The 27,178-nt window shown below is 37.5% G+C and overlaps 7 protein-coding genes, 1 long non-coding RNA gene and 1 pseudogene across 10 annotated transcripts; 3 read left to right on the top strand and 6 right to left on the bottom strand.

Moving 5' to 3' along the window:
• Positions 1-651: 651 nt before the first annotated feature.
• Positions 652-4,220, top strand: LOC104721187 (pentatricopeptide repeat-containing protein At4g35850, mitochondrial). 2 transcript variants are annotated; one of them, XM_087475307.1, is made up of 13 exons: positions 652-963; positions 1,085-1,223; positions 1,354-1,516; positions 1,676-1,741; positions 1,850-1,947; positions 2,113-2,230; positions 2,321-2,527; positions 2,637-2,713; positions 2,960-3,053; positions 3,344-3,409; positions 3,517-3,594; positions 3,701-3,802; positions 3,912-4,220. In XM_087475307.1, exons 1-13 carry the CDS (start codon positions 936-938, stop codon positions 4,008-4,010), a joined length of 1,335 nt encoding a protein of 444 aa, XP_087331433.1. In that variant the 5' UTR covers positions 652-935; the 3' UTR covers positions 4,011-4,220. The 2 variants fall into 2 exon arrangements, with proteins under 2 accessions (XP_087331433.1, XP_087331432.1); XM_087475306.1 differs by having other exon boundaries at positions 776-963; positions 1,082-1,223.
• An 8-nt stretch (positions 4,221-4,228) lies between these two features.
• Positions 4,229-6,872, bottom strand: LOC104721186 (ras-related protein RABB1b). The gene is made up of 6 exons (XM_087475308.1): positions 6,279-6,872; positions 6,026-6,165; positions 5,425-5,507; positions 4,820-5,024; positions 4,629-4,697; positions 4,229-4,543 (listed from the first exon to the last, which is right to left on the bottom strand). Exons 1-6 carry the CDS (start codon positions 6,322-6,324, stop codon positions 4,451-4,453), a joined length of 636 nt encoding a protein of 211 aa, XP_087331434.1. The 5' UTR covers positions 6,325-6,872; the 3' UTR covers positions 4,229-4,450.
• Positions 6,873-9,199: 2,327 nt separating this feature from the next.
• On the bottom strand, positions 9,200-10,281 carry LOC147933549 (uncharacterized; annotated as a pseudogene).
• A 1,193-nt stretch (positions 10,282-11,474) lies between these two features.
• LOC147933548 (uncharacterized) lies at positions 11,475-12,041 on the bottom strand. Its single transcript, XM_087470887.1, has one exon. It carries the CDS (start codon positions 12,039-12,041, stop codon positions 11,475-11,477), a length of 567 nt encoding a protein of 188 aa, XP_087327013.1.
• Positions 12,042-12,090: 49 nt separating this feature from the next.
• LOC147933547 (uncharacterized) lies at positions 12,091-12,848 on the bottom strand. The gene is made up of 4 exons (XR_015571859.1): positions 12,729-12,848; positions 12,596-12,643; positions 12,461-12,517; positions 12,091-12,237 (listed from the first exon to the last, which is right to left on the bottom strand). It is a non-coding gene; the product is annotated as an uncharacterized LOC147933547 (long non-coding RNA).
• A 2,762-nt stretch (positions 12,849-15,610) lies between these two features.
• Positions 15,611-18,264, bottom strand: LOC104721184 (uncharacterized). The gene is made up of 3 exons (XM_087474086.1): positions 18,079-18,264; positions 17,022-17,676; positions 15,611-16,921 (listed from the first exon to the last, which is right to left on the bottom strand). The coding sequence occupies exons 2-3, from the start codon at positions 17,112-17,114 to the stop codon at positions 16,148-16,150; spliced, it is 867 nt and encodes a 288-aa protein (XP_087330212.1). The 5' UTR covers positions 17,115-17,676; positions 18,079-18,264; the 3' UTR covers positions 15,611-16,147.
• On the bottom strand, positions 15,748-16,083 carry LOC147933546 (uncharacterized). Its single transcript, XM_087470879.1, has one exon. It carries the CDS (start codon positions 16,081-16,083, stop codon positions 15,748-15,750), a length of 336 nt encoding a protein of 111 aa, XP_087327005.1.
• Positions 18,265-20,797: 2,533 nt separating the features above from the next.
• LOC104721183 (hyperosmolality-gated Ca2+ permeable channel 4.1) lies at positions 20,798-23,660 on the top strand. The gene has a single exon (XM_087474084.1). The coding sequence runs from the start codon at positions 21,068-21,070 to the stop codon at positions 23,507-23,509; it is 2,442 nt and encodes an 813-aa protein (XP_087330210.1). The 5' UTR covers positions 20,798-21,067; the 3' UTR covers positions 23,510-23,660.
• Positions 23,661-23,743: 83 nt separating this feature from the next.
• On the top strand, positions 23,744-26,567 carry LOC147933545 (aspartyl protease family protein 1-like). Of its 2 annotated transcripts, none has more exons than XM_087474085.1 (10): positions 23,744-24,415; positions 24,499-24,634; positions 24,753-24,988; positions 25,087-25,311; positions 25,398-25,533; positions 25,621-25,694; positions 25,783-25,882; positions 25,973-26,030; positions 26,109-26,180; positions 26,259-26,567. In XM_087474085.1, exons 1-10 carry the CDS (start codon positions 24,105-24,107, stop codon positions 26,480-26,482), a joined length of 1,572 nt encoding a protein of 523 aa, XP_087330211.1. In that variant the 5' UTR covers positions 23,744-24,104; the 3' UTR covers positions 26,483-26,567. The 2 variants fall into 2 exon arrangements, 1 of the variants encoding a protein (XP_087330211.1); XR_015571858.1 differs by having other exon boundaries at positions 23,781-24,415; positions 25,087-25,318.
• The last annotated feature ends 611 nt before the right edge of the window (positions 26,568-27,178 follow it).

The raw sequence follows: 27,178 nt of genomic DNA, 5'->3' as shown, positions 1-27,178 counted from the left end.
GGTGCCTAAAATAAATGAACAAAACAAAAATGCATTAGACTTCTTGATATTGTATAAATTTAGGGGGTCAGTTTTACTGTTATTTTTTTTTTCTTGAATTTAAAATCCAAGCATTAATCAGCGTCTAACATTATAGAAACTTTCAAACGTTAATTTTAAGACCCACAGTAACCTGTATATCTAAATCGTTTAACGTTGTTTCCGGAACTTTATATCTGTAGTTAATTATAAAGTATAAAACTATGAACCTTTTTTTTTTTGACAATATGACTACAAAATTGGGAGTAAACGCGTAACTACTACAAAATTCTAGAAGTATAGTGGATTGAAAAGTGTAATATCACGAATAAAGTGAACGAGCTTTGGGTTAAAATAAATAAATGTGTTGTTTCTCTTTTGGTCAATATTTCTCACTTAACGCAAGAACATATATTAGTTGTCTTCACGTGATCCTTCCGACATATTCAAAGTATTGTTTTATGTAAGTAGTTGGGACATCCCAACTGTAAATATCTTTATCTTCCTCCTCAGTCCTCATCGTTTCGCTCCACGGTACACGTGGCGCAGAATCATTGCATTAGATATGATCACGCGACAGTCACGTGATCATCATCGTCAATTAGTTTGAAAATTAAGCCCAATAATCTATCAGTGGCCCATGTAATTTCCGATACTAAAGGCTTTAAAATTAGTAAGGGCGATCCATTGATATCAAACCGGTTAACACCCGGTTAGATTTGTATATTTTCCGGTTAACGCTCTCTCCCTAAACCCTGAAGCCTGAGCTGCTACTAATGCTATATCCCTCCTCTTCCGACGGCTGAAGTCGACTATTCAGCTTTCCTCTGAGACTCACCGGAAAATCTTGTATTTGGTTTCGTCTCGTCGTCTCCCGGATAAATTTGTTTGCCGGAGTAAGGATTTCACCGGGAGCTATGAAGTTCCTCATTCAATCCATTTCTGGTATATATATGCTTCTTTGAAAATCACTGATTTTGTTTTAATTTATCCTTGCGATGGCTAAATAGATAGATAGATCCCATTTTCATCTTTCATTAAATCGATCTTTCTTCGACGGAAGCAGGGAGGAATCGGTCTCTGGTTCGAGCTCTGGTTAGTCGGCGTTACTTCGCTTCATCGCCGGACGAGATCGCAAAGAAAAATTACGCCAATGATCTGTCAGAATACAACACAGCTGTCAATTCCGTCACTGCTCAGCGCAGGTTTGTACGCCTTTTGATTTGTATGGCTCACTGTGTTCACAATGTGATGAGATTGAGGAACTTTTTGTTTCCATAATGTTTGGTTGCTTCACTATAAATTCTTGATAAAACTTTTTATTATTTTTGGTAGGCACTATTTGCTGAGGGATGTGTATGATGATATGAAGCTAGATGGTGTGCAGCCTACAGCTGATATATTCCATTCCTTTGTTGTGGGAACGATGAAGGGTGCTCGTTTGAGTGATGCTTTCTTTTTCCGTGAAGAAATGAAGGCCATGGGAATTGCTCCAGATGTATGTATATCCTCTGTTCTTTTTTTTTTTTTTTTTTTTTTTGGCATGGTCTTAGTTTTTTGAGTCTCTATCAGTAGATTAAGCGATTCTTTGTCAAATAATTCTACACTTTACTTCAATGATTCGGTTCATCTGTGGCTTGTGTTGTTGACTATATAGGTAAATCTGTACAACTTTTTGATTTCCACATGTGGGAAATGCAAGAATGGAAAGGAGGCGATCCGAGTATGTTATCTTCCCTGCTTTCGTACAAGCGTTTTTTTTCTTCTTCTTCTTCTACATTCTTTAATATTCAATCATATACGAGCCTTTTTGTTTGTCTCTTATTGTAAGGTCTACGACGAGATGAAGAGATATGACGTAAAACCAAATGGACAGACCTTTGTCTGCCTGCTCAATGCCTGCGCTGTTTCTGGCCAATTAGATCTTGTGTAGGTTACTGCTTCTATTGTCTTTTGAGAGTGCTCACTAATCGTAAATGATTTCTTTGATAAGTTTTTATGCATCTTTTCTCTGTTATAAGTAAGCATTTGGTTATCTCAGCAATCTAAGAAGTGATCTAATCTAATTCATATGTGACATCAAATAATGGTTAGGTATGCGATAGTTCGAGATATGACTGCTGCTGGTGTTGGTTTGAACCAGTTCTGCTATGCAGGACTCATAACTGCGCACTTAAACAAGCAGCGTAGACCAGATAATCTTTCTACCAAGGTATCCTGTGAAGGTTTCATGTTTGTATTTCCTTTCAGTTTTTCCTTCATGTAGGTTTTCTCATATCCTCCTTTTTTTTTTTCTCAAAAGATTCTCGAGTTCGTAGAGCAGTCAAAAGGCTGGTCAGCAATTGATTCATCAAGGAAGAGTGCAGAAGATGTGATGTTTAGCATCAGTGAAGAGGAGCTTTACAATATTCCAACCGCTGAATATGCTCACAGGACCAGGTTTCTGCAGAGAAATTTGACCGTGTACCACGTAGCATTTAGTGCACTCGCTGATCTAAAGGATGTAAAAGTAAGAGGATATGTCTTCTAAATTCCAAAATTTCCTGAATTTAAAGAGAGTAACAAAAGTTAGTTTCGAAGTTGATTTTTTGCATCTGACCAGTTGTTCCCCATGGCAGGCAACAGAAGCTCTACTTGAGATGCTTAAGAAAGACGGCAAAGACACTGATACTTACTGTGTGCTACAAATTATGAGGTACAACAGTGCATGCACTTTGATTCTTCTATTTTCAATATTAGACTGGCAGTTTTCTGTGCCGGTGTCTTTGCCCACAAAATGAATCGGCCTAATATACATAAATGAGATTATGAAATTTGCATTTAGAATTTAAACATTTGGCATTGTCATTGGTTAGAAGACAGTATTAGGTACCAAAATTTTGTTACTAGTATATTACACATTGGAAATCTAAACATGATTATCATATATGCATCTGCATAGGTGCTATCTACACTCGCAAGACTTTGAGAATGGTCTCAAATTGTTTGAAGATTACATGAGGGCAGAGAGAATCCCTGCTATGGAACTCTATACGGTAACGATCATCTGACCTCATTATTGGTCTTTCAGTATTCATTTAAGAGCAAACTTCTTCTTTTCTGTATATCAACATATATAGTGTGGTCATCTCCACTTCTATTTGACATATATTGGTTCTCAATCCTAAACCCCCGCAAATGAATATAGAGATGAATCTAAATTCTCAATTGATCCAGTAGGCAAAGAGAATTATGATTCTATATCCTGTTCTCGATACTTGGTTCAACATATCTATGCGACCTGTATGTGCTAAAGATGTCAATTTATTTCTTTTTGCTTCTACAGACACTTATTGAGGGGGCTATGACAGGATACACCGAGAATGGAATGAAGATTGCTCAAGACACTCTGGTAATGTTTCTAGGCTCGAGCTGTACTGAAAAAATAATATATGAAATAAACAAAACCCGGGCCAATGGTAGAGTCTTTGCGTGATGATAATTTGTTTGTTAATGCAGGTCCAAATGAACGAACGCAATTTCTTCTTAGACCCAAGAACTGGAAGCAGTCTGCTACTTAAAGCTGCTGGCGAAAAGGTATTGAACTTGAAGTCCCCAAAAAAAACACTGAAAAATAGCTTTGCTGTGTTATAAAGAGTTGGCGTAGTGAAAGTAAAAAAAAAAAACTTTTCTTTTATGGCAGACGGGCGGGTACACAGTTGCAAATATGATATGGGATCTCATGCAAGCTCGAAGGATTACACCTACACTAGCTGCTGTTGAAGCTTACTACAAAGGATTGAAAGTAAAATAATAGTCCCTTTTCTCAAATCTTATAAACAAAGCATAAACTCAGTTCCTTCACGGTATTAATTATTGATGGGTTGTCGGTTTTTGTGTTGTGGGAATCACAGGAACGTGAAATTCCAGAAGATGATCCGAGACTCATGTTAGTGACGAGTACATACAATACCTTGCGACTTAAGGAAGGGACATTAAACAATCGGCGTTAAAACAAAGGGATCAAGAGGAGAAAAGACAGTATCATGGCTTCTTCGTTTTTTTATTACGCTATTTGCTTATTAGGATCTCTGTAAACCATCTTGGTATGTTTTTCAAACCAGTTCCTTAAGATGAATAAGGAGACTTCAACTAGATGAGGACTGAATATTATGCTCATTTCAATTGCTTAACCTTGAGAGCTTTGACACTTTCATACAAAAGCAGACAATGTTCCAAATAAGCTAACGCCTGTTTTGTTTATAAAAGATCAGGCTGTTCACTCTCAAATGCACCAGTTTAGTTTTTTAACAAAGACAAATTGAAAAATATAGATAAAAAAAAGAACGCAACTATACATTCTGGTGTATCATCAATTTGCAGAGGTAAAATAAAAGCAATAGTAGTTTCTGAATCACCCCAGATTACAGCAGATATGTGTCCTAAGGACTTTTTAACCACAACAGCCACCTCCCTGAGAAATTGCACCATCCCTGCCTCCTGCTGCACCTTGAGTACGCCCGTAGCCAACCTTAATGCCCGATGACTGCAAAATCCAAAGAGATCAAGGGAATTAGATCACATTGTAACACAATCAAGGGATTAGAACACCAGAAGATGAGGGAAAGTACCTCGTTGGATACATCAAAAACACCATCCTGAATGTTCTGAAGGATTTTGGCAGCTGTCTTTATGAATGCCTGTAGGAATATATATGTGCGATATTAAGTACTCTTAATGCAATAAAAGAAGACAAAACTCTCCATGTAATTACGGCCAAATAACAGGATGGGGAAAAGGAGTAGCAAAGAATCAGTGTCACCTCCTCAACGTTTTGAGCTGTTCTTGCAGATGCTTCCAAGAATAGCAGGCCGTGTTCCTTGGCAAACTGTTCGCCTTCCTCTTTGCTAACAGCTCTCTTGTGAGCAAGATCGCATTTGTTCCCAATTAGCATAATACTCATGTTAGGATTTGCATGTTGCCGAGCATCCTCCAACCAACTAGCCAGATGGTTAAATGTCTCTCTCCTGCAACCAAAAGAACCAGACTTTTGAGCTTTGGGGCAGAAAGATCAACAGATGGTAAAACTCTTGCAATCCTTCTTATATATATCGTTCATACTTGTAAAAAATCCCGAAAAAAAAAACAGAGTAAAAAGATGATTTCAAGTAGGATGCTAAGATGTATGGTTAACTTAACAACCTCCCAAAAGAGCATTGCCAGTATCAATCATATTAGCCAAAACTATATGCAAGCTTTTTCAAACGTAAATTCCCAAAACCTGTAGTTATAATGAAAGTACCAATATCCAAAACCTTAACAGCAGTTCAAAGTATACCAGTTCACAAAATAAAGAAGCAATAACTTCCAAAACCTTGCTGGAAAATTGGAGCTGATCATATAAACTGTTGCAAAGGAAATACAAACCTGGTGATGTCATAAACCAGTAAAGCTCCGGCTGCTCCTCTGTAATATGATCTGGTGATGGATCTAAAAGACTCTTGTCCAGCCTAGAACATCATACGATAGGTTAACACATAGAACAGTATCATAGCAAACTAGAACCAGAAGGCACAAAAAAACAAAACAGAAAACAAGTCCAGCCCAAACATCATCCAATGGTAAAGATCTACATGTCATATATATAGCTGAGTGTAAAAAAAAACGAAACAAAGACTATAGAAGAGAATAAATCACAACAAGGGACTGGTGAAGTCAGCTTCTATATCAATAAAGCCTATGATGAAACTTAATCAAGAACCCAACTTTGAGACTCTGGCAACGATTTAAAAAATATATTTGTTAGTGATAGCAATTATAGTAAGGCATTGTTTCTAAAAATACTGAGAAAATTGTCTTATTGATCATGACAAATAATCTTCATAATAATCAAAATCTAGGTTAGGTCAAAAAGGGCTCAAAACCAATCCTAATCGATAAAAACGTTGATTAAGAAGTTCTCTTAAAAGGACCTAATTAGACGAAGAGAAGGATAAAGGGCGAGAGAGGTAGAGAGCAGAAGGCGTACGGTGTCCCAAATTTGAAGTTTGATGGGGCGTCCATCGACGGTGACCATGCGAGCACCGAACTCGACACCAATGGTGAGATCGTGGACTGGTTGGAACCTCTTGTCAGTAAATTGAAGAAGCAGGCACGATTTCCCAACCCCTGAAAAACGAAACCCCCCCCCCCCCCCCCCCCCATGAAAATCAATCGATCAAACCCAGAAGATCAAAATTTAGGAATAATTATAGAAAGATAATGATCTGTGGGTCTCACACCTGTGTCTCCGATGATTATGTACTTGAAGAGGTAATCGTACGACATGGTTGATGAATCAGAGAGCAGATAATTTGAGAAGAGGAGGAGATGTGGGAATCCGATTGAAAGAGAGGAAGAAGAAGAGATTGGTGATGAGAGAGTAACAACAAGTCACCGACGCGCTTTTTGATTTTTTTACTTTCGAGGTTTTCTCAATGAAGAAGCTAAATAAAACAATTTACAAGGGATTAAAAATGTAAAAGTCTTTACATTTACTATACAGTAACTTTTATTCGTGTAGTATCAAACCACATCCGACGAAAAAGGAAAAACTATTACAAGGGATTAAAAATGTAAAAGTCTCTCGAACGTGCTTCAAAAAAGAAAAGGAAAATATTTGTTAGCCATTAACGTAAAAAAAAAAGGAAAAGGAAAATAAACGCTTTTATAAAGAGCAAAAATGAAAGAAAAAAAAATGGAAAACACACTTTAACAAAAAAAAAAAAAAAAAATTATGTCTCTATGTAGTAGGTGCCGATGAAGAGCCCAAAAATCACATCTTCTTCTAGCTTCTTTAGTTTCAGAAGAAGAAAAAAAAACCTTCTCTTCGTTTTCAATCGTTTCATAAATTTACTTCTTGACCAAATCCCCCCTGAAACAACAACAGCTTCTGGCCTCCAGGCCGGTTACTCCTGGAGGCACCTTGCCAAGGAAGTTGCATTGGGTCTAGTAGGTGGTGATATCCGTGGTTTCGACGTTATCGACTCGGTCGAAGACGGCTCGACAATACTGACCTTCTATGTACATGATGACGAAAAGTTACACAACTTCAAGGTGAAGGCAGGGGGCATTGTTTACACGACCGATGGTGGAGAAACCTTTTCTAAAGGGTATGCCGATATAATAACTGATTTCGAACAAAAGAAACACGCCAGTGAGTGAAGACGATGAAGCTGTGGGCATTTTTTTTTTTTTTTTTTTTAAATTTTTAAACTAGTCAAGTTTTTTAATATCTGTCTTGAATGCAATTCCTGTTTTGAATGTTTTTGGTTCTAACGCTGGTGTTTTTTTTTTTCTTTTTTTTTTATGTATTTGGTTCCGAATTAATTTTCTTACGTAATTAATATTACCTAAATGCTCAACTTAAGCCCTAAAAGTTTCTAAGAAACGATTCTAAACCAAAGAGGAAAAAACACATGTTTAAATTACAACACAATTTTTTAGTATAAATCTTGAGAATGCATTATTTATTACGTATTAGGTTCGTTAAGAAGTTAAAAACAAAAAGTCTTTGATATGGAGCAACCAAAACAAATTAAGCCTCTCTCTCTCTCTCTCTCTCTCTCTCTCTCTCTCTCTCTCTGCTGGAGACTAAGCCATCATCTTGGCCGCCTGTTCTTGAAGTTTTGTCTTCAGTTCTGCATTCAACTAAAGGAACACAATGTCACTACTTCTGCTTCAACACAAGACTCATGTTTTTCATGACCAACGATTAAAAAAGCTTGACTTCAAATGGGAAACTTCTGCTTCAACAGAAGACTCTCAGGTTGTTTACTTGCTGATTGTGACAAGGTCTTTACAACAAGGTGGAGTTGTAGGCGTGTTCTGTTGGAATCCTCAGCGGTGCAAGTTGGTTTCATGGCTAATATGATTATAAGACAGATGACTGACTGTAAAGGGTAACATCAAGTTGGACAGTGGTGTTACTAGCTACTGAGGTTCTTTAGTTAATTAAAAGTATTTAATCTTCTTATTTCTTAAGCTGCAAGTTACATCTCATCGCCTTATATATTGGCCATATACACTCGGAGCATAGAGTACTTCTACCTAATCATCTAATACACCGTCAAAAAAACGTAGGCCCATATATATAGCTCATGGTAAAGGTCTGAATCAAAGAGCTTCTGGTTTAAGGGCAAAGGTGATTCAGTTTCTGCAGTTGATTCAAGTGAAAGTTTGATTTCTGTCTCAGTGCATATGAGTTAAAATTCAAGTCTAGCTAGCAAAAAGAATCAGGTTTTGCAGAACAAAATTCAGTCATTCAACAGTCTTATGGGGTGTTCAAAGCCATAAGAGAGACTAAATGTGGTTGAAGTGAGATCCTGAGCTAATCTGTACTAGTTAAAGTATGAAGCTAATTATATATGGAATTCTCTGGTTGATTAATTATAACCAAGGTTTGAGAGATATCGTCAAGCTTGTTTGTTGGCTGAGTGGGTATCTCAGGTTAATTTCCAAACTAGGAAGGTTTTTTAAGAGAGCATCAATGGAGAGTTGAGCTTTGATATATATGCTTGAATCAAAGCTGGTTGTGTAACTTTGGTGAATATTGAAGTGTTGATGGCTCGGTCCAGCAGGATGATTAGTCACCGCTGAAATGAATTAGACATAACGTCAAATGCAATGAGGATTAATCATGTTTATGCATGGTCATTAAACTGAAAAGTGGTTGTGCTATGTAAGTCTTACGTATGCAGGCTATTTGGAGATTTAATTTGCAGGTTTTAGAGCTGAATCAAACGGTTCTAAAAGGCAGTAAGCTATGATGATGGTTTCAAGCTTGAATCAAGTTGCGGATAGGTACATTATGATCCAACTTGTAACAATGGAGATTTTCAGCTTGGAGAAGAAGTTGAACGTAAGCTTGAAGTTGAGCAGAATTTATGTGTGTCAAAGACACTAGAGGAACAAACTAATAAAGACAAGGAGTGAAAGCTTCTTGATGAACAAGAGTCTCTCAAGCCTTTTTTTTTTTTTTTTTTTTTGAACGAACAGAGTCTCTCAAGCTAAGGGTTTTTTTTGGGGTACGGTTTACTCTAACAGAACAGAGCGTACTGATATGATTGGCCAAATTTCTTTGTCTCTTGTCCTCCTGCTAAACATAGATATAATAAAATTAAAATGTTTTGGGGAGTATAAGAGAGAAAAAGACTCAAAAATATTAGTCGAGCTTTGGTGGGAACCAGTAAGGGACTGGTAATGTAACGGATCCACCCGTCATGTAGTCCTCATCGTCCAGGCAAGTGATCCCGACGCTGTCGTCGCTTAAGTGATAGATGCAGTTTGGGCGCTGGTCATCTAAGCAAGCAGGCGGGAGACAAAAAGGTTCAGCCTTGGAGAGGAAAATGCACTCACCTCCAAGGTCTTTAGTATAGACAGCGTTTCCTTCCTTGTCAAGCCTCAAGACATGGAAATGATCCCAAGTCACAGAGTTTCCCTCCTCATTCCCATGGGGGTCCCTATTTGTGAACCATTTCACCAGAAACGTATCACCTGTCGTCTGTGATGACTCCACTAAGTAGTGTTCTAACCTGCAACTCAAATCGAACAGGTTCCACTCGCACTTTCTCACTATTTCGCTGCTGACAAACTCATCTCTACTCGACAAGTACAATTCCCTCACGGGCCGATGTTCGGGATACGACAGCATCTGCAGCTTGGGTTTTTGCATGTGTCTCCCAAGATCCCATGATCTTGTGTAGTTGCCTCCAGAAGCGGGCATCGAAAACATCTCACGTTTCTTGGAGTACATTACATGGGAGGAGAAGAAGCCGGGGTCTGTGATTCTAATGTTGGTCCACTCGCAATCAGCAGGCCTGCACAAACTGAGTTGAGGTCCCATGAACTTGATAGCCACAATGCAGTCTTCATCCTCGGGAGAAGAGGTGGACATGGCCACGTTGGTTACAATTTGGGTTTGGCAATGAGGCAGAGTTACAAGAGGAGGCAGCGAAATGCGTTTTGGGTCTGTGTCCGATGACATGGGTCTAGATCATCTTGAAGACGCACGACACCATTCTTCAAAGTTGCTACCCAACCATGGGATGCTCCTATGGTTCCCATCTCTTTCACTAACTCCATAGGCACTTTCTTTCCCGTGCGTTTGATCCCTGCATCAATATTGTTGTAGCTGTACATGTCGAGATATCCAACATCACCATCTCTCAAACTCGATTCACAAGGATTAACATTAAAGACGCAATTAGAGAAGCACCGAGCCGTGAGGTGTCTCTGCGTAATCATTATTAGTTAGCTACTGATCAGACATCAAAACAGAGAAAAGGCAAAAGAGAAGAGGAGGCATCAGCTGACCGGGAGAGATAGCTTGGAGAGAGAAAGCCGGCCAAGAAACAGAGACATGGAGGCTGCTGCGTTTTTTTCTTTCTTAAGAGCCCTTCGTTTTTTATTGCCTATGAAATACAGAACAGAGGATTAGCCTTGCCCACCAAGTTCTTGCCCATTGACTTTCCTAATAACAATAAAAATCGAATATACACGACAGTTATGAATGGGTTCTCTTTTGTCAGACTAGTTTTATTAACTTGAGTTTTAAAAAAACAAAAAAAACTTTTATTAACTACGTAAAATAAATATAACATGTATATTTACGAAAAATCCTCAAGAAATACAGGTTTATCAATTAAAAAAAAACAGAACCAATAGTTGATATTGTATTTCCAAATTAATTTTATAATCATTGCTGACGTAATTTAACTAAATGTTTTGAATGTTTTTGGTTAAGAAACGATTCTAAACCAAAGAGGAAAAATATATGTATGAACAACAATTTTTTAAAATCTAGCTAAAATAAAATAAAATTAAGTACTAGTAGAATCTTGAGAATGTATTTATTTTACGTATTACTGTATTAGGTACGTTATGAAGTTAAAAAAAAAAACTCTTGATAGAAAGCAACCAAAACAAACCTGTGCTGCCAAGTCATCGACTCTCTCTCTGCTCAAGACTAAGACATCATCTTGGCATGTTCTTGAAGTTTTGTTTCAGTTCTGCATTCAACTACGGAACACAATGTTAACTACATCTGCTTCAACACAAGACTCAGGTTTTCATGACCAACGATTAAAAAGCTTGATTTCAAATGGGAAACTTTTGCTTCAACAGAAGACTCTCAGGTTGTTCACTTGGTGATTGTGACAAGGAATTTGTCAGAAGGTCTTTACAACAAGGTGGAGTTGTAGGCGTGTTCTGTTGGAATCATCAGCGGTGGAAGTTGGGTTCATGGCTGATATGATTAGACAGATGACTGTAAAGGGTAATCTCAAGTTGGACAGTGGTGTTACTAGCTATTAAGGTTGTTCATTAAAAGCCTTCGTATTGAATCTTATTTCTTAAGTTGCAAGTTACATCTCATCGCCCTATATATTGGCAATACACTCGGAGCGTAGAGTTCGAATCTAAATTCTAATACACCGTCATTAAAATGTTAAGGACCAAGGCACTATCTGTGTTTTTATAGGTGCAGATAGAGGTGGAAAAAAGTAAGGTGCTGGGCAAGTGGAAGGTCTACCTCTATTCCTATTATTGCCAATATTGAAGATGCCAAAATCGTGGTCGCCCAAAAAGTATATGCAGTTTCGGCGTAGGCGGCACAAGCTACCCGGGAGACAGAAAGGTTCAGCCTTGGAGAGGAAAATGCGGAGATCTCCAATGTCTTTGGTATACACAGCGTTTCCTTCTCTGTCTAGACTCAACACAAGGAAATGGTCCCAGCCCTTAGTCTTTCTAATGGGTCTGCTTTCCGTGTACCACTTCAACATAAAAGTTTCACCTGTGGGTAATGACTCCACCAAGTACTGTTGCTTCCTGCAACATGAATCCATTCGCTGCAACTCGCTCTTTGTCATTTCGGGATGTGGATTATCTTTGGAAAGCCGCAGCATCTGAAGCTTGGGTTTGTGAATGTATCTCCCAAGATCCCATGATCCCGTGTAGTGGCCTCTACAAGCGGGCATCGAGAACATGTCATCTCTCTTGGAGTACATTACATGGTGAAAGTGTGAGAACTTTATGATCTGATTAATGAAACAACGATTTCTTTAAACTCTCCTTTGATTAATAGAAAATCTGTTTACAAGTTTATCTTAAACAATTTTCTAATCTTTGCTGCCAAGTCGTTGAGTCTCTCTGCTAGGGATTAATACAAAATCTTGGCCTGTTCTGAAAGCTTTGTCTTCACTTCTGCATTCGATTAAGGAACAGAATGTCAGTAGTTACATTTCAACACAAGACTATGGTTTTCACTTTTCACCTATATACAATCGAAAGCTTGATTTCAAATGGAAACCTCTGAGACCGGCATAAGTAAACACAGTGTTAACCATATCAATTCTCTGACTCGTTGGAAGAATAAGTTTCTGTCTTTAAAAGCAGTCCATAACCAAATAGCTACAACATAACTTACACATGAAAATTACGAGGGTTGGTGTAGTCCCCCGAAATTTTGCCATCCCTGCCAAATCTGGAAGTGAAATTACGAGAAGTGTGCATTAGCAAAAGCATCATCTGAGAACTCGTCCATATACAGTATTACACTTACCTTGATACAAGGCTACTAATTTCAATATGCTCTGTTTCATATCGCTTACTGCAATTACATAACTGTATAAGATGAATGCGCTTGTGGAAAGATAAGAAGAAATCAAATCTTACATTTGACATGAGTGCCTTACAATTACTTATATAGTTTACAATGGCAAATGCAAATACACAAGAAAGCAAGCAACTCGATCATATCGTCTTGCCTCAACACCAAATAACTGAGAACATAATAAGATTAGTTAGCAATAAACCAAATCATATATGTCCGAAAAAAAATCTTTAGTTAAAGCAGATAAAGTAGTAAGTATATTATAAAAGAACAGCATATAGTATACTACTGATATGATTGGCCAAAGTTCTCTGTCTCGGTGAAACGTAGGAGATCAATGTCGGAGCCAACGAAATGCAGTCATCATGAAGTTTAATTAGATGCTTCTGGTAACGATCCAGCCATGTTTGCTGGGAATACTTGTGTGATAAGTTTTTTTCTTTTCCTGATCTGATGTAGTGATGTTTTACTGAAACAACAAAATATAGCATTATATTTAATAACCATTACTGTGCTGATTTTTTAAAAAACAAATTGAACCCTTATCGAAATTTTATAATGACGTGTTATGTTTATTTTATATGTAAGAAAAAAAAAACTGCATGTGATCGAAAAAGTGTGAAAGGATGGATATTGAAATCAAATTCCTAAGTCGTAGTATTAATATTTGATTAAAATGGAAATATAGATATAAGTCATGACATTTTTTTATAAAGAATATATAATTGGTTAAAATAATGGAAAATAAAATAGAAAAGGAAAATTGCCGTTTAAAAAATAAATAAATAAATAAATTAGCCGCTTAGAGAAAAGAAAAGAAATTGCACAAGAAAAAAAAAAAAAAAGGTTAAATTTTCAAAATAAAAATGGAAAGGTTTACCCCAAAAAGTCTTTAAATACAGTACTAGGTTCCGTGAGTTCTCTCCCATCACCGATCAGAGTGCCTTGTTTGTTCCGCGTTTTCTCTGCTACTTCTTGTTGCTTCTTTCTTACGTTTTCTGTTTCAACAATGGCTGCTCGTCGTTATTGTGTGGCTTTATTTAACAATGTAATAATCAAAATGGCCTTTCGTAATCAAAAGCTTCTGAATGAAGATTTATGCAAGCATGGAGCCAAAGGGATTGTAATGAACTTTACAAAGTGCAAAGCAACAACTAAAGCTGCATATAAGAGTTCATCTTTCACATGGGAACACGTTTTTCATCAAATTTCTTTTGACGCAAGTGGTATACGTTATCACACGAACGGTGAAGAAATAGGGATGATTAAACAATCAGTAATTGATAGCGTAAAGGATATGGATATACCTGAAAGGAGACTGTACTTTGGAGGACTTACTGAAGAGCTGGATGAGGCAGAAAGCATCGCACGTAAGGAGACCAAGATAAGAGAAGACAAAATTTTCGATGTGGGAAGAGCGATGGACAAAGCAAAAGGAAAAGCAAAAGAAAAACCAAAAGAGTCTGAGGAGGATAGGAAAAACAAAGAAGAAGAGGAGAAGAAGAAGAGAGTTTTCCAGCAGTTCATAGACGGTATCGTCGAGAAGATACCTGCAAAAACAACAAGTGCTAAGGTGATTCGTGGTTTCACCTTGCTTCTCAGGCTGCTGAGGATACGCTAGACGATTATGATGTTCGTGATGACCAAGAGGACGGCCCTATAAGTTTTTATTTTCTGGGAGATAGTGCTGGTGAGGGATATGAATTTGTGCTGAATCAAACGGGAATTACCTTCATGGTCAACAAGGAAAGATTCTCCCACAAAGAGTATGATGAGATCATTACTGATTTCATGAAGAAATAAGAAACGAGTAACTGAAGAAGATCGATGATGCTTCTGGGCATTTATATTTACTTTTTACAGTTTTAACTATTCCAGGAATTCCAATTTTTGAATGTTTTTTTTTGCTTTTGGGTTAAAATTAGCTACGGTGGTGTTTTTCCTACTTCTTTTTCTTTTATTTTTTATTATAGTTTTTACCTAAATTACCTGAATGCTTGCTTAACTTTACACATTATAGGAGGAGTCTCTAAGACATCGAACGCCCTAGAAGTTTCAAGAAACAAAGAGGAAAAAGACTTGTTTAAACAAATGGGAAATTTAATCTAAAAATCTCTACCAATAAAAAAAAAGGAAAACTTGAATATGAAGAAATAGAATGTTGAATATGCATTAACCCATTATTTTATTACACGTATCACGTAGATTAAGTTACAAAAAGTCTTGGCTACATAAAAAAACCAGAAGTTACTTCTTCTACAACTCTTTTTTTAAGGTAGAGAGATAAATAGGATAGGAGCTATATATATAAATGGTATCTGCAATTCACAGGTAAATAAATGTTTGTGTTCACGCAATCGGTTGAGCAAAATATATATTAGAGGATGAATATTTCGACTGATCTGATGAAACAGCTAGCAAAATTATTGCCCCAATGAGTTTTACAACTTTCACAGTCAACAAATAACTCTTAATTTGATGATGCCAAGTCAGTATTGACTCGATCGCTGCTGAAGAAGATTAAGACAGAATATATCTTGGCCTGTTCCGAAAGCTTTGTCTTCAGTTCTGCATTCCATTAAGGAACACTAAACCTACAACTGAAAGCTTAAATTCAAAATGATAACCTCTGAGACCTGCAGCATAAGTGTGTACGATTATAAGATCAAGAGCAAAAAAAGACAAAGAAAGCAACTCGATCGTCTTGCCACAACACCACTTAACTGAGAACATTAATTATAAGATTAGTTGGCAATAAGCCAAAAAACATTGTTATGTATTTTATACGAACAGCATACTGATATGATTGGCGGCCACTGGAGTCTAACAGAAGATTTGTCTTCTTTATCTCATTGTTTAAAAAGCCTGTGTGGCTGAAGACCCTCATACGTAAAAGATAACATACATAAGGAAGCTGCGTCAGTTCTCTCTCTCGTCACGCTAATTAGTATTTAATTAGGAGACTTCAAAAAAATCATTAATTAAGCTGAAAAAAAAATGGACACAACACAGAAAAGTGATCACCCGGTTGATATCAATCAATCTGACATAAAACTAAAATGTTTTGGGAGTTGAAGAAAGAAAAGACTCAAATTTAAACATTATTCTTGTTCTGGTGGGAACCAGTAAGGGAGCGGTAAAGTTATGGATCCACCCGTCATGTACTCCTCATCGTCCATGCAAGTTATCCCGACGCTGACGTCGCTTAAGTGATAGATGCAGTTTGGGCGCTGGTCATCTAAGCAAGCAGGCAGGAGACAAAAAGGTTCAGCCTTGGAGAGGAAAATGCACTCACATCCAAGGTCTTTAGTATAGACAGCGTTTCCTTCCTTGTCAAGCCTCAAGACATGGAAATGGTCCCAATTCCCAGCGTTGCTTTCCTTGTCTAGCCCCTGCCCCTTCCCACGGTGGTCCCTATATGTGAACCATTTCACCATAAAAGTCTCACCTGTCTGTGATGACTCCACCAAGTAGTGTTCCAACCTGGTGCACGAATCTAACTTACATATTCCACTCGAACTTTCTCACTATTTCGCTCCTGGCGAAATCATCTATACTCGGCAAGTATATGTCCTTCACGGGCCGATGTTCGGGATACGATAACATCTGCAGCTTTGGTTTCTGCACGTGTCTCCCAAGATCCCATGATCCTGTGTAGTTGCCTCCAGAAGCGGGCACCGAGAACATGTCATCTTTCTTGGAGTACATAACACGGGAGGAGAAGAAGCTGGGGTCTGTGATTCTGATGTTGGTCCACTTGCAGTTACTTTGAGCAGGCCTGCACAAGCTGAGTTGAGGTCCGAGGAACTTGATAGCCACAATGCAGTCTTCATCCTCGGGAGACGAGGTGGACATGGCCACATTGGTTACAATTTGGGTTTGGCAGTGAGGCAGTGTTACAAGAGGAGGCAGCGAAATGCGTTTTGGGTCCAGATCCAAAGCACTTGGGTCTATTTCCAAAAACCTAAAGTTTAGATCCGAATCACTTATGGGACGCACAACCCCATTCTTCAAAGTTGAAGCACTTAGGTGTAAATCATCTTGAAGACGCACAACCCCATTCTTCAAAGTTGCAACCCAGCCATGGGACGCTCCTATGGTTCCCATCTCCTGCACTAACTCCATAGGCACCTTCTTTAACGTAAAGTTGACCCCTCTAATATCAACGTTGTAGCTGTACATGTTGAGATATCCAACATCACCATCTCTCAAAGTTGATCCACAAGGATGTAATGCGAAGACGCAATTCGAGAAGCACCGAGCCGTGAGGTGTCTCTGCGGGCGGGAAAGGAATCATTAGTTTGTGTTACTACAAATTAGACATTAAAAAAAAAAAAAGAGTAAAGACAAAAGAGAAGAGGAGGCATTAGCTTACCGGGAGAGATAGCTTCGAGAGGGAGAGCCGGCTGAGAAACAGAGTGAGAGACATGGCTGCTGCGTTTTGGTAAGAGACGAAGAAGATATTCATTTTTCTTCTCCTCTCCGTTAATACAAAACCCTTATCCCCCCCCCCCCCCCCCCCCTTGATGGATTTTCCTAAATCCTAATAACAAATTAAAGTAAATATACGATTTCGAAAAAAATCCATGTATTTAAAACATTACACAATAAATACATATCTTCTTAGTCTTATTTACCATTCCTAGTTCTATATATATATATATATATATATATATATTTTAGAGTCCGGTTATTTACGGAATTTTTCATATGGGTTTTTTTATAGGGGGAACCGTGATCGCAAACCTTCCCCTTGTTCCTCCTCTCCTCCTCCTTTTTTATTTACCATTCCTAATTACTATTACCAATCATCTTTGTCGATCTACTTACTTAACCAACCCTAGCCCTCAAATTTTTCTTCTTCCTCACCATTGATGGACTTTCCTAAATCCTAAATCAAGCGTTTGAAGGGAGTCTTCAGTCTTGTAATCCCAACTTTGTCCTTTTTTTTTTCTCAAAACTTATATGAATATACCATGAAGTGTTCTTGGAACAGAGTAAATCAAGCGTTTGAGCCGGCGTGAGATCACCTTCATTCAAAACATAAACCACAAATACAGAATTCTCAACTTTTGGCAATGCTGATGTATATACTCTAGATACAAAATAGATAACTAATAACAGCCAAATAAATCAATAACATTTGTGAAATTTTTTTTTTTTGGACAAAAACATTTGTGACATTTCCACCAAAAATTTACAAACAACAAAAAGAACATCGACATATGATAAGCGAAATTTCAGTTGCAGATCTCACTTGGCTACACACACTCTATCATAGAGGCTCTATGGGTTTTTTTTTACTACGTAGAGGCTCTATGGTTAGAACTTATATATTTCGACCCTTTTCTCCTCTGTTGATGATTTCCTTTGTGAACAGGGACTAACAAATCTAGACATGGTAGCTACAACAAAATACTTGGTGTACATACCCATCAATTGGTATTGTCGTTGCAGTCAACCACTGATTGAATTTTTCTTCTACTTCATCTTTAATCTCCGATTCGAGAAACCACTGATTTGAGTAAGCAGTTGAATCGATTTCTAGCTTTAGACATAACGAAGGCTTTGAGGAGAGAGAGAGAGTGTGTGACCGAGAAAGAGAGAAGATTATTATTGGATGAAAACGACGAGCAGTATTAATTGTTATAGTTTGATTGGGTAGCTTATTTTAAAATCGCACAACATCTTGAAATGCTGATGTGTCAAGCCAAGAGAAACCCACTTTTTTGTATTGATTAAAAACAAACAAACAAAAAACACAGTAGTCTAATTTAATTATGTCTTACAAATAAATTGTTACTTTTAAAAAATGTACTTCCCATTAATAATAGGGAGATTTGTGTGTTTTCATGTATCATAAGTTTTTTAATATGCATTTGTTTTTAAAACCACATGGAATTATAATATTTTGTAAATTAATAAAGTAATTTCAACTTGTAAATTAATAAAGTAATTTCAACAAAAAAAACTTACAAATATTAGTTTATCTTAAAATATATGTAGTTTTAGAGAATATTGATGATCTTATGGTGAATATCCATAATACCATAACAAGAACAAAGATATCAATTAAGCTAAAATGTGTGAACTCCATCAAAGCAAAAATCACTATTATAGCAAACATGATCTCGAGAAATTGGACAAGCCTGGTATGTGATATTTTGCGGAGTACTTTTCACATGCATATTGGATTACTAGCATAAACACAAATATAACAAAGATGTATATCCATGAGAACATGTAGACGAAAAGGCTGGTGGAACCGCTTGCAATTTTGAGTTGATATACAATCTCATACTGGAAAAAGAAAAACCGGAGGTCCAAGATGATCTCCATAATTATTCCTGCCAACTCGGTGTTTCTCAGATGCTCTAGTTCTTCATACCACCATTTTTTCCAGCTTTGTTCAGATTTTGTTCAGATCATGCCTTGGTACTAGATCCAGTTCATAAATCTTTGACTGTCTTAAGCCAATCGAATCCAGATGGGTTAAACACAAATGGGATCATTATCCATGAAATCACAAGGAACCAGCTGGTGATAGTCATAGTTATGAAAATCAACAAGTATTTAACGATTGGATTATGTGTAGCGTAGATTATGAGGAAATTCGTGAATATATTTGACAAAAAAAAAATTCAATGGACCATAGTATACAATCTTTTTTTATATTAATCAAATAGTTTGAAATAAACTATAAGATCTGCTCCAAATTGAGAGAGTTGAAAAATGTCAAAGGCTCTTTGAGATTATCAAATTACACTAACATAGTGTATATTTTCAATAAACTCTAGCAAAGGAGTTTGATTTACAATACATATAAGTTCAAAGTTATTTTTCATGGTGGAAGACCAAAGAATTATCACATAGCATAAGAGAATTATGAATTCGATTTTGTTATGTATACAAAAATCTCACTCAAACTATTAATCCCTTATATATTAATAGAGAAGCATTTTGTTGATAATGCTGATGTGTCGTCGCCAGAACAATTTAGAAATTTAATTACAATTAAGCATCTCAAGATAAACATATTTACAAAAATAAGTCTTTTGATTTATTAAATGTGCCATTAAAATATATAAGAAAATCTTTATTTCATTATTATTTATATAAATGTGTCATTAGAATATATAAGGTAATGTTTCTTTCTATTGTTTTTTTTAAATGAAAGACTTCATCAATTATTAAAAAAAGAAAATATAGTTAATAATTTAATTATCAGTTTCATAACATATTTAATTATTTAAAGTAAATTGCATTTCATAAACTATTAAAAAACTTATTCATCTATTTAATTTTTTGAAATACAAAACTTATTCTCTGATTTTAAAAATTTGATGACTATTCAAGTACTCTCTCTGTTTCACAATAATTCACAATAAGTGTCATTTTAACACATTTCACACAAATTAAGAAAATATTAAAATATACATATATGCTCTCGTTTAATAAATGTTTAATGGGTTAATTTAGTTATAGATTAAAAGTAAAACTAGAAAATCTAATGAAAAATATGCATTAAAAATATAAAATAGTGCATTGAAAATGTAAAATGACATTCTTTGTGAAACAAAAATAAAATTCTAAAATGACACTCTATATGAAACAAAGGGGTTATATATTAAAAATTAATTATTACAATAATCTTAAAAATAAATAACATTATCACAATTATCACAATAATTAACATTATTTTCCACATTTCACAGATGAAATATATTTTACACAAAATAATTAAATATAAATTTGAATAAATAAATAAAATTATATGTAAAATTATTATTATGACACCTTAAATTCCAAACAATAATTTTACTTGTAATAATTTTATTTGAGTCGATTTATTCCGCATATATTGCGGGTTGTGTTACCTAGTATGTTATTATTTTTATAATAAATATTATGAAAACTCGTTAAATTAGTTAGCATATGCTTAATCGATATATTACATTAGCAATTATATATGTAAACTTAATATTTTCACAAATCACTGAATCAGTATTTTACATATCTTAAATCTTGTTTTCATGTTTTTGGGTCAAATATTATTTATCTTAAATTCATTTTTTTTAGACGTCATCTTAACTTCATTTTTTTGTGCAAAAAATGTTATTTATCGTAATTCAGTTTTTTTTGGTCGTCATCTTAAATTCATTTATTTTGTTCAAAAAAAATGTCCCGGTTATTTATGAAATTTTTCGTAAGGCGAAGAAGAATCTGGGAGATTATTAGATTCCAAACCGTGATTGCAAACCTTCCCCTTTGTTCCTCCTCCTCCTTCTTTTTAATTTTTACCTTTCTTTTATTTACCTTTCTACCATTCCCAATCATCATCTTCTTCCTCGATCTACTTAGCCAACCCTAGCCCCCAATTGAAGATTTTGGGTTTCTTAATTTGGTGGAGATTTTTTCGCGATGCATCGCAGTGCCGCGATGCCGCCGATTTCATCAATGGATGAGTCATTCTCTCCTCCTCCATCCTCCGGCGACTTACCTGAAATCCCAGATGCTTGGTACGGTAACATTCAGTATCTGCTTAATATCTCCGTCATTGGCCTCTTATGCTGCGTCTCCATCTTCCTTTTCGTCAAGCTCCGTAGCGATCACCGTCGTATGCCTGGTCCTTCTGCTCTTTTTTCTAAACTCCTCGCCGTTTGGAAAGCCACGTGTCGCGAGATCGCTCGGCACTGTGGTGCTGATGCTGCTCAGTTTCTTTTGATCGAAGGTGGGAGCTTCGTGCTTCTTTTCTCTATTGCTGTTCTGGCTGTTTCGGTTATGCTTCCTTTGAATCTTTACGCTGGGACTGCTTTGCTTAGTGATGAGCTTTCGAAAACGATGATTACTCATATTAAGAAAGGTTCGGGTCTGCTTTGGGTGCATTTTGTGTTTGTTGTGGTTGTTGTTGTTATCTCGCATTTTGGAATCTCTGCCATTGAAGCTAGGTTGAAGTTTACTAGGTTTAGAGATGGGAATGGGAATGTCAGCGACCCCAATGCGAATTCCACGGCTGTGTTTACTGTAATGGTTCAGGGTTTGCCTAAGAATTTAGGGTCTGATAGAGTTGAGTTTGAAGAGTGTTTTAGGCTTAAGTACCCGGGCAAAGTTTATAAGATTATTGTTCCCATGGATTTGTGTGCATTGGATGATCTTGCTACAGAGTTGGTTCGTGTTCGAGATGAGATTACTTGGTTAGTTGCCAAGATGGACTCTAGGCTTCTACCGGATGAGTTTGAGAACGCTGGAGATAACGGACTACTGTCTTGTTTTTTTGCTTTGTGGAATAAGGTGAAGGATTTGTGGTCTCAGATCACAGAGAGGTTTGGTTTTACAGATGATGAAAAACTAAGGAAGTTGCAAGAGTTAAGAGCTGATCTGGAGTCTCAGTTAGCAGCTTATAAAGAAGGACGAGCACAAGGTGCTGGGGTTGCTTTCGTGATGTTTAAAGATGTGTACACAGCTAATAAGGCTGTTCAGGATTTTCGAAACGAGAGATCAAGGCGTACTGGAAAGTTCTTCTCTGTCACTGAGCTTCGGTTACAGAGAAACCAGTGGAAAGTGGACAGAGCACCCTTGGCTACTGATATCTATTGGAATCATCTGGGACTGACAAAAGTTGCTCTTATCGTGCGGAGAGTGATTGTTAACACTATTCTACTGTTGATTCTTGTGTTTTTCAGCTCCCCGTTGGCCTTGATCAGTGCCTTGGTAAGTGCTGGCCGAATCTTCAATGCTGAAGCATTGGATAGTGCTCAGTCTTGGCTCACTTGGGTGCAAACTTCTGGATGGATTGGGTCTCTGATTTTTCAGTTCATGCCCAACGTCTTCATATTTGTTAGCATGTACATTGTGATCCCATCTGCTCTCTCGTATCTTTCTAAGTTTGAGCGGCACCTAACAGTTTCTGGGGAACAAAGAGCAGCTCTCTTGAAGATGGTTTGCTTCTTCCTTGTGAACCTCATCGTTCTCAAGGCTCTTGTCGAATCTTCGCTGGAAAGCGCACTCTTGAAAATGAGTCGTTGCTATTTAGATGGTGAGGATTGCAAGAGGATTGAAGAATACATGAGCCCTTCCTTCTTATCAAGGTCATGTGTTTCTGCTCTAGCTTTCCTCATCACAAGCACGTTCTTAGGAATCTCCTTTGATCTACTTGCTCCAATCCCCTGGATCAAGAAAAAAATCCAAAAGTTCAGGAAGAACGACATGCTTCAGCTTGTTCCCGAGCAAAACGAAGAGTATGCTTTGGAAAATCAAGAGCCAAGCAGCAACCTTGAGACACCACTTCTCCCTGAAAACATGTTTGAGTCTCCAAGATTCGGTGACATCGAACCGATGAGCCAAGACCTATCTGACTACCCAATCAGCCGGACCTCACCAATCCCTAAGCAAAAATTCGACTTTGCCCAATACTACGCCTTCAATCTCACCATATTTGCCTTAACAATGATATACTCTTCATTCGCTCCACTCGTGGTCCCTGTAGGCGCGGTTTACTTTGGTTACAGATACATAGTCGACAAATACAACTTCCTCTACGTGTACAGAGTGCGTGGGTTCCCAGCAGGGAATGAAGGAAAGCTAATGGACACGGTATTGTGCATCATGCGGTTCTGTGTAGATCTGTACCTCGTCTCAATGCTGCTCTTCTTCTCAGTAAAAGGAGATTCCACAAAGCTTCAAGCCATATTCACACTTGGGGTGCTCGTGATGTACAAGCTTTTACCTTCGGATACAGACCGTTATCACCCAGCTCTCCTCCGGAGTATTCAAACCTTGGATAACATCGTGGACGGACCTGTAGATTACGAAGCATATTCTCACCCAAACTTCGATTGGGACACTTACAACAACAACAGATGATTCTACAACACTAAATTCAGGACCAAACTTAAAAAGTTTTATTTTTGTATATCCTTTTCCTTGTGTGTATATCCCATCTTTTGTGCATCATTATTTTTTTTTGTTCGCGGGATTTATCAGTTTAATTCCCTTAATAAAAAAAATTATTAAAGTCGAGGGTGAGAAGTCAGAAGAAACAGAAATTACGGGTCGGTGGAGAATTATTATAAAATTGAAAGGTGGGACCCAGTGTTCATTGGAATGAGTATATCGCAACAGTTCGCTTTTTGTTACACAAGAGACTGTTACACTCACCTAACGACGAAGAAGAAGAACGAACGAACGAACATACATTACAATTTACAATAGAGATAGATCTCTCTCTCTCTCTCTCTCTCTCTCTCTCTCTCTCTCTCTTCCCTCACTCGAAACTCACTAAACTTCATCGTTCCCCCAAAAAAGGAAGAAAAACCTAATTTTGGTTCTCACAAATTCCAAGATCTAAACTGGGGGTTTCTCTGGTCATGATTTCTCGTTTTCTCTTTGTTTTCCCGAGAAAAATCTCCGGGAAAGTAGGATAAAAAATCTGTCGAGTTTTCGGAAATCGTTTTCTCCAATGTCGTGCTGTTTCTTCAAGACTACTCTCTTCTTGATCCCGCTTTTGATGTTACTGAGCTTCGGGAGCTGCGATGGTCGTATCTTCACCTTCGAGATGCATCATAGATTCTCCGACGAAGTCAAACAATGGTCAGATTCAACCGGAAGGTCTGCTAAGTTTCCCCCTAAAGGAAGCTTCGAATACTTCAACGCTCTCGTCCTCCGTGATTGGCTAATCCGTGGGCGGCGTCGACTCTCCCAGTCGGATTCTGAGTCGTCGCTTACTTTCTCCGACGGCAATTCCACTTCTCGTATCAGCTCTCTCGGATTGTAAGTTGCAGTTTTTGCTCGGGGAATTAAAACTTCTCTGCTTGAAGCATATAAGTCTGATTGATTCAATTTTGATATACCAGTTTGCATTACACGACGGTGAAATTGGGTACTCCGGGAATGAGATTCATGGTGGCGCTTGATACAGGAAGCGATCTCTTTTGGGTCCCTTGTGATTGCGGCAAATGCGCACCTACCGAAGGAGCCACTTACGCTTCTGTATGTTTTAACACTTTTAGCAATTATTACAGTTGTTGAGTTTTACTGATTGATCTTAGCTATTGAGTTATAAAAGTTTCCATGATCGAGTCCTTGATTCTCTGTTTCCTGTGTTTAGGAATTTGAACTGAGCATTTACAATCCTAAAGTTTCGACTACAAACAAGAAGGTCACCTGCAACAACAGTCTATGTGCACAGCGTAATCAATGCCTCGGAACGTTCAGCACTTGCCCTTATATGGTGTCTTATGTCTCTGCTCAGACTTCGACATCTGGTATTCTTATGGAAGATGTTATGCACTTAACAACCGAGGATAAGAATCCTGAGCGTGTTGAGGCATATGTCACATTCGGGTTAGTAGCAGTCAGCATCTTCACAGCTGCTTCACTTGGTTCTTTTTGTGTTTCAGTTCAATGTAGTAACTTCCTGAATGTGTGAAATACGTGTGCAGGTGTGGGCAGGTTCAAAGTGGTTCTTTTCTTGACATTGCGGCACCAAATGGTTTATTTGGTCTTGGCATGGAAAAGATATCGGTTCCAAGTGTTTTGGCGAGGGAAGGTCTGGTTGCTGATTCTTTCTCCATGTGTTTTGGACATGATGGAGTTGGAAGGATCAGCTTTGGGGACAAGGGTAGTTCTGATCAGGAAGAGACACCGTTCAATCTGAATCCTTCGCAGTAAGTGGTAATTCACTTATGCGTTAAATTGTAGATTTTTGTTACTTTGTGAATGCAACTTTTAACCGTGGTGAAATTCATTGCAGCCCAAACTACAACATCACGGTGACTCGGGTGCGTGTGGGGACTACTCTAATAGATGATGAGTTTACAGCGCTCTTTGACACCGGTACATCATTTACTTATTTAGTGGATCCGATGTATACGACAGTCTCTGAGAGTGTAAGCATTTAAACACCATCATATGTTGTGTTAGTTCCGCGTGATGCTCAATTTTGCTAGCTCGATGATTCAAATTGTCTTCTTCAGTTCCATTCTCAAGCCCACGATAAGCGCCATTCACCAGATTCAAGGATTCCATTCGAGTATTGTTATGACATGAGGTATGAGCTTGTATCCATCCATCCATCCACACTCGAGTGTTTACTGCCCCTAAAATATAAACGATTTTCTTGTAAATGGTGTGATTAGCAATGAGGCGAATGCCAGTTTGATACCGAGTTTAAGCTTAACAATGAAAGGAAACAGTCACTTCACCATCAATGATCCTATAATCGTCATCTCCACTGAGGTCGTACTCTCTCTCTCTCTCTCTCTACTTCTTTCCCTATCGTTCCTTGTCTTTGGTGCTGATACTTTCAGCATGTGTGTGTTTTCTCAGGGTGAACTTGTATATTGCCTGGCCATCGTCAAAAGCTTTGAACTCAACATAATTGGACGTAAGATCAGTTTCTCCTAGTATATCATTGAAGATCCGTTAAATTGTGACCTCACATTGTTTACATTTAATGAAACAGAGAACTACATGACCGGGTATCGTGTAGTATTCGATAGAGAGAAACTCGTCTTAGCTTGGAAAAAGTTTGACTGTAAGTTTCCTTCTTACATTCGTTAACTCCTTTGTATTCTCTGACTTGTATGAAGTATGAATATTTCTGTTAACGCAGGCTATGACGTGGAAGAGACAAGCACAACTATTGCCGGAACAAACAAAACAGAGGCGGTAGCTCCGGCAATGGCAGCCGGCATAAGGACTCACAATAATTCCTCAGAGCTACACAAAACAAACCAAACCATCTCCAAAAGTAGCTCTTCATCAAACCAAAGATTTATTACAGTAAAGCTATGGTATTTTTTCAGATTTATGTTCATATTACTTCCACTTTTGTAGATTTGTAAGTCCACTCCTGTATCATAATGAGACTTTATAGAAATCGGCTTCTTCAGGGAAATATATGCTCTTTACACTCGGCTCATATATTCCGTGGCCAATTTCTTGTCCTCTTTTTTCTCTTCTGTAATGGAGGTAGATAAACCGAAATGGAGGTAGGTAAACCGAGATAAATCGAGATAAACCGAAAAAGGCGATTTGGTTATAGAGTAGAACGCTGAATATTCAAAAGGAAATAAAAAGGAAAATGGGTTCCACATTTGGCAAGTGGCCAACGCTTGACACGACCGGCAAAATATGATCTTCTTTCACTTTTGATCATATTATTGATAGATTAGTTTGAGATGATTTTGTATTATTCGCTTATATATACCCATTTACGAACCTCGTATGATTAGAGAAAGCACTATACCTATTGTTATATGACTATTCTCTCACTCATGTCATGTGCTAGTTTACTCGATATTGTCTTGTCAATTTGCTCTGTCCATACTTGGAATGTATGGAACAAAAAGAGAATGAATCGGTTACATATATACACATTAATTACTGTCTATATCCTCAATGAAAATATTTCGTGTTCTGGTAGGTATATAAAAGACTACTTTGACGATCGAGTTTATTATTATCTGTCAAATTATATAAATATTCCGGTGGTTGTATACGCAAGATGTAAACACAGTTACACAAAGATGA

The sequence above is a fragment of the Camelina sativa genome, chromosome 11 (genome assembly GCF_030686135.1).
Source record: "Camelina sativa cultivar CO46 ecotype springtype chromosome 11, ASM3068613v1".
Lineage (NCBI taxonomy): Eukaryota > Viridiplantae > Streptophyta > Magnoliopsida > Brassicales > Brassicaceae > Camelina > Camelina sativa.
Note: the sequence above shows the minus strand (reverse complement) of the source record. Positions and strands in the feature narration are given on the sequence as shown.